This window comes from Budorcas taxicolor, chromosome 14 (genome assembly GCF_023091745.1).
Source record: "Budorcas taxicolor isolate Tak-1 chromosome 14, Takin1.1, whole genome shotgun sequence".
Taxonomy (NCBI): Eukaryota; Metazoa; Chordata; class Mammalia; order Artiodactyla; family Bovidae; genus Budorcas; species Budorcas taxicolor.
Window position 1 is genome coordinate 86488022 of NC_068923.1, and position 6727 is coordinate 86494748.

General features: G+C 36.6%; 1 protein-coding gene across 1 annotated transcript in view; it reads left to right on the top strand.

The window, feature by feature from the left end:
- Positions 1-6727, top strand: part of PIP4P2 (phosphatidylinositol-4,5-bisphosphate 4-phosphatase 2) — a 73504-nt gene extending 66777 nt beyond the window's left edge. Inside the window, exons 6-7 of the mRNA XM_052651764.1 lie at positions 4106-4196; positions 4841-6727. Coding sequence (XP_052507724.1) covers positions 4106-4196; positions 4841-4984 — 235 coding nt within the window. The 3' untranslated portion in view covers positions 4985-6727. The remainder of the gene's footprint in view (positions 1-4105; positions 4197-4840) is intronic.

Genomic DNA, 6727 nt, shown 5'->3' on the forward strand with positions numbered 1-6727 from the left:
GCTGTATACTACTGCAATTAATGATAACCACCCCCCACTCCCAGATCATCCAGATGTTTCTGTTTTGGTTCAAGTATTCAAGAATTTTTATGATACATATTTGCAACAATATTCATCAATTTTAAAAAAGATTTGGAACTTAAAGGAAGCTACTTTTCTATTATGCAAAAGTAACCTTTTTGGAATAGCACACTCCTAAATTATGCCTAGTAAGTGATGTATTTCTATATTTCATTTATTCAGTAGACATTCTATGAGTAATTTACCACGTGGTAGGTATAATGTTGACACTGGCTGTACACAGACAAATCAGATAATTATATATATATATGTAGGGCTGTCTGCTGTCACCCTATTTAACCTGTTCACTGAGGACAAAATGAGAAATGCCGGGCTGGATGAGTTACAAGCTGGAATCAAGATAGGTGGGAGGAACATCACCAACCTCAGATATGAGGATGATACCACTCTAATGGCAGAAAGCAAAGAGGAACTAAAGAGCCTCTTGATGAGGGTGAAGGAGGAGAGTGAAAGAGCCAGATTAAAACTAGATATTAAAAAAATGAAGATCATGGCATCCAGCTGCATTACTTCATGGCAAATAGAAGGGGGAAAAGTGGAAATAATAACAGATTTCCTCCAGTTGGGCTCTAAAATCACTGCAGATGGTGACTGCAGTCATGAAATCAGAAGACAATTGCTTCTTGGCAGGAAGGCTATGACAAACCTAGACAGTGTGCTGAAAAGCAGAGACATTACTCTGCTGACAAAGGTCCATATAATCAAGGCTATAGTCCTCCCAGTGGCCTTGTGTGGTTGTGAGAGCTGGACCATAAAGAAGGCAGAGAGCCAAAGAATTGATGCGTTCCAACTGTGGTGCTGGAGAAGACTCTTGAGAGTCCCTTGGACAGCAAGGAGATCAAACAAGTCAATTTTAAAAGAAATCAACCCTGAATATTCATTGGAAGGACTGATGCTGAAGCTAAAACTCCAGTATTTCAGTCACCTGATACAAACAGTCAACTCATTGGAAAAGTCCCTGATGTTGGGACAGATTGAAGGCAGAAGGAGAAGAGGGCATCAGAAGGTGAGATATCTGGATGGCATCACTGATGCAATGGACATGAACTTGGGCAAACTTCGGGAGATGGTGAGGGACAGAGAAGCCTGGTGTGTTGCAGTCCATGGGGTCCCAAAGAGTCAGACACAACAGGGCAACTGAACAACAATACCATCCACTAACACAATATGTGATATGTGATATGGGTTAATGTATGTTTGTTTGGGAAAAGAGAAAGTACTAGTTTGGCTTTTTGACCTTTGCTGTACTTTTACTATTCTGAAAAAAATTTTTTTTTTGATTAGAAGTAGAGAGAACTGAAAACCATTGAATTTAGAATTTCAGTTGAGAGATATATTTTATGAATTTCCCATAGGCTTCTTGCATGTGTATTTAAGATTTTTAAAAGTTTAATCTCTTTAATTTTGTAATCCTAATTCTAACAATGCAAAAAATTAGTATTATTAAAATGGCCATACTACCCAAAGCAATATACAGATTTAAAGAGATCCCTATCAAATTACTCATGTCCTTTTTCACAGAATTAAACAAATAATTCTTACATTCATATGGAATCATAAAGGACCCAGAATTGCCAAAGCAATCCTGAAGAAAAAGAGCAAAGCTGAAGGCATAATGCTCCCAGACTTCAGACTACACTACAAAATTACAGTAATCAAAACAGCATGATATTGACACAAAAACATATATGGATCAATGAAACAGAATAGAGAGCCCCTAAACAAATCCACACACCTATGGTCAATTCATCTTCAACAAAGGAAGCAAAAATATACAATAGGGAAAAAACAGTGTTTCCAGCAAGGGGTGTTGGGAAAGTTGGACGCTACATCTCTAATTAAATTAAAAACACTGTCATACCATATGCAAAAATAACCTCAAAATGACTTAAAGACTTAAACATTAGACATGACACCATAAAACTCCTAGAAGAGAACATAGGCAAAACATCCTCCAGTATAAACTGTACCAATATTTTCTTAGGTCAGTCCCCCAAGGCAATAGAAATAAGTGCAAAAATAAACAAATGGGCCTAATGAAACTTACGAGCTTTTGTACAGCAAAAGAACCATTAAGAAAATGAAAAGAAAAACTAGTGGCTGGGAGAAAATAACTTGCACATGATGTGACTGACAAGAGCTAAATTTTCAAAATATGCAAATAACTCAACAGCAACAAAACAAACAACCCAATTGAAAAATGGGCAAAAGACCTAAATAGGCATTTTCCAAAGACATACAAATGTGCCAAAAAGCACATTATAAGATGTTCAGCATGGCTAATTATTAGGGAAATGCAAGCAAAACTACAGTGAGGTCCCATCTCACACAGCTCAGAATGGAAATTGTTAAAAATTCTGCAAATAACAAATACTGGAGAGGAGTGGAGAAAAGGGAGCCCTCCTACGCTGTTACTGGGAGTGTAAGTTGGTTGCCATAGTGGTGGGGTAGGGGAGAAATAGATTGGGAGTTTGGGGTCAGCGTATGCAAACTAGTATATGTAGAATGGATAAACAACAAGGCCCAACTATGTAGCACAGGGAACTATATTCAATATCCTGTGATAAACCATAATGGAAAAGAAAGTAAAGAATTTATATATATATATATACATATATATATGGTGGCTTAGACAGTAAAGCGTCTGCCTGCAATGCGGGAGACTCGGGTTCGATCCCTGGGTTGGGAAGATCCCCTGGAGAAGGAAATGGCAACCCACTCCAGTACTCTTGCCTAGAAAATTCCATGGATGGAAGAGCCTGGTGGGCTACAATCCATGGGGTCACAAAGAATCGGACATGACTGAGTGACTTCACGACATATATATATGTAAAATTGAGTCACTTTGTTGGACAGCAGAAATTAAAAAAAAAACATTGTAAATCACCTCCACTTCCACTTTTTAAAAAGCAGAATGATTTTAGATGTTGCTTGTGAAAGTAACTCAGTCATGTCCGACTCTTTGTGACCACTTCAACTATACAGTCCATGAAATTCTCCAGCCAGAATACTGGAGTGGGTAGCTGTTCCCTTCTCCACGGGATCTTCCCAATCCAGGGATCGAACCCAGGTCTCCCACATTGCAAGTGGATTCTTTACCAGCTAAGCCACCAAGGAAGCTTGGCTGGCGTTATTTACAAGAAGGAAAATGCTAAGTGTCCAATAGTAGGGAATTCATTAAGTTATGTTATATTCATCTCTCAGAATTCTACTTTGAGAATACCTAATGATGTAAGAAAATGCTTATGCTAAATTGGTAAGTTAGAAAAGATGGCTGTAGAAAAATAGGCAAAATGTTCAGTGGTATTCATGGTAGTGGAATTATAGGTAATTTTCCTTTTTATTCTTTATTCTTATTTTCTACACTAAACATACGCCAACAGTTATAAATGTAAGAGAATAAAATGCTATTTTTAAGATAGAACCTATTTTCCATTCTGAAATAGAGTTTTTTGGTAATAAAATTTTATCTTGGAAAATAATCGTTGACTATCGTGGGTTTTTATGGATATTGTCAATGACCAAGACTTGAATCTTGTTTAAAACTACAACGAGTCACTACAACACAAACTCACTAATTATGATTTAGATAGCTCATTAAAAATATCATTCTTTTTTATTTTTATTTTGGTTGCACTGGGTCTTCGTTGTGGCCTGCAAGCTCTTTGTTGTGGTGCATGGGCTTTCTCTAGCTGCAGGGAGCAGGCTTCTCTTGTTGCAGTTTGGAGACTGCTCTAGTTCTGGCTCGAGGGCTTAATTGCCCTGCGGTATGTGGGTTCTTAGTTCCCTGACCAGGGGTTGAACCCACGTCCCCTGCATTGAAAGGTGAATTCTAAACCACCGGACCACCAGGGAAGTCCCCCCAAATATCATTCTTATTATGCACGTTCTTGTCTCTTAAGTTGAAGAAATAAATGGAAGCATATATATGTTACTAAAGTCGTGAATTAGTACTCACAATGATGATATGGAGAACCTTCATGTTCATACTTAATATTCTTTTTTGTTCTCATGAAATTTACAGTTCTTCAGTGGGTAGTGCACTTCCTCGAAGGCGCTGCTGTGTATATATTACCATTGGAATGATATGTATTTTCATTGGGATTGGATTAACTGTGAGTATTACTCTATTCCTTGTTAGAATTCTTTCCTCTTAACTTGATCAGTAGTAAATGGTGAGGTTTGGAACAACTTTCTTTGATCCCTAAAGAACCTGCCTCCCTGACATACGAGGCTAGAAGCTTCTAAAAAATTTTGAGCAATCTGAAGGCAATCCATGGGCTTGTTCTCAGTGGAGTTTGCCCATCCAGGTGAAATCATGTCTTGGGATCCCTCTGAAAGTTCTTGATATTGGGAACTTTTATCACGCATTTAACAAAAAGCCCATTTGTTTTTATTTAGTGCCAGCCCCAGTTTTGCCATGGCCAGAGCTGAAGCAATACTCATTCAGCTACAATGGTCTAAAAAACTCTTCTTTTTATTCAAGTCAAAGATTTATTATCAATATGGGGATGGCATCAGGGATATAGATTAAATTCCTTTATAAATGGTTTAATGGGATTTTTGTTGATTTGATAAAATGTATAGTTAACATAACCTACTATGTCATTTTATGAAATTTTACTCTATCTGTGTCAGTCAACAAATGCAGCAACTCATATTTTGTCATCTTGGGAATATGTTTCATAAAAATCACCAAAAAAGCCAATGCAAATTCTCAGTTTCTAACCTTTTATTTTTATATTGCTTTTTATTTTAGGTTGGCACCCAAGATTTTGCAAGACGATTTCATGCAACCTATGTTTCTTGGGCAATTGCTTATCTCTTAGGTTTGGTCTGCCTTATCCGAGCTTGTTATTGGGGAGCCATAAGAGTGAGTTATCCAGAACACAGTTTTGCATAAGCTTATTTATGACCTTGTGATGCGGTTGAGAGTATCTAACAGTTCTTGATAAGCTACTCTGGACATCTTAAATTATTTACCTAATGGATTTCATTTTCATTTATGTATGAAGTTTTAAGACTGGGAGCCTTATATGAACAAACGTTTATTGTACTACATTATAGGCACATAGTTTCTTTTGCTGCTAAGTTTTCAAGCTCCAAATAATAAAGCTTGGTCTTCATGTTCTTTTACATGTCTTAAAGGTATTTTTGATTTCTTCCCAATCATACCTAACACCACACTTTCATTCTTTTTAAATCAATTATTCTATTACTTGCTGGTCTGTGAGTATTCTCAAGGAGTGTTTATAAATATTGCTGTAATAGCTTCACATTTATACTCACTTTTTAATTAAGCTATCACAATTGCTTGCTTTAAATCTAAGCAATATGCATTTTGCTTAAACTGCTTATAGTAACTTTAACCTAAGATCATAGTGACATCGTTCAGGAAGAAAAAATATGTTTAGTGTACCTTCAAAGACTTGACATTCTTGTTAGATAAAGACCATTTCTAGATACTGTATGCTTGTTTTATGTTGTTTGTAGAAATAAATAATATTTTGGTAGTAATTTAAAATATGAGAATAAAAATATTTATTTGTCCACCGTTGGAGATATGTTGGATAAATGTTTGTTCTCAAAGATCACAGGACTTTTGTCTTTCATTTTTGTCATTGTTTGAAAATGTTCTAATTATAAAAGTTCTGGCCTAGATTTATGAAATTTAATATTAACCAGCTCTATGTATTCCTTTATGGAACTTGAAGAAAGTGTTTCACATAACGTTTTTCATAATATTTAACAGTTTACAAAAATGTATCTGTATCAGATTGTCCTCCTTTTCATTAGATCATGGTTAATTTTTCTTATTGGGGTGTGTGTGTGTTTTAGTCGCTCAGTCGTGTCTGATTCTTTGCACGTCCATGGACTGTAGCCTGCCAGGCTCCTCTGTCCCTGAAGTTCTTCAGGCAGGAATACTGGAGTGGGTTGCCATGCCCTTAGTTTATGGAATACGTGGGGCTTCCCAGATGGCACAGTGGTAAAGAATCTGCTTGCCAGTGCAGGAGATGCAAGAGACTTGGGTTTGATGCCTGGGTTGAGAAGATTCCCTGGAGGAGGAAATGGCAACCCACTCCAGTATTCTTGCCTGGAAAATTCCATAGACAGAGAAGCCTGGAGGGCTATAGTCCATGGAGTCGCAAACAGTCAGACACAACTGAGCACACACACATGGAATACTGAAATGTGAAGGAAGCCTGTGACATTTTACACGGGCTAAAATGTTAAGATTAGATGTAGTTAGTTTTATCATCCTTCTCAAAGATAGCTGGTCAAATGATTACCAAATTTATTCCAAATACAGATCAAAGACAAAAAGCAATGTAGTTTTCTCGGAATTCACTAGGATTTAAAGAATCACCTCTTGCACTGCCCATCTTTGTAGTTTTAAAAAGAAATTACTTAGCTGAAATGTAATAGTCTAAAGCTTTTGAAGTAGTACTGAATAGAATTAGATAATGAGGTGATCTGAGTAAGTCAATTGGCTATTCCAGAGATAAGAATAATATTTTTAATTATTTATGTTCCTGATTAGTATAAAATGTACTCATCAGAGAGTTTGGGGCAAAATGCACATAAATTTCAAGGAGTAAATGATAAATGTATAAATGCACTAGCTCAGGATTATATGTATCTTTGA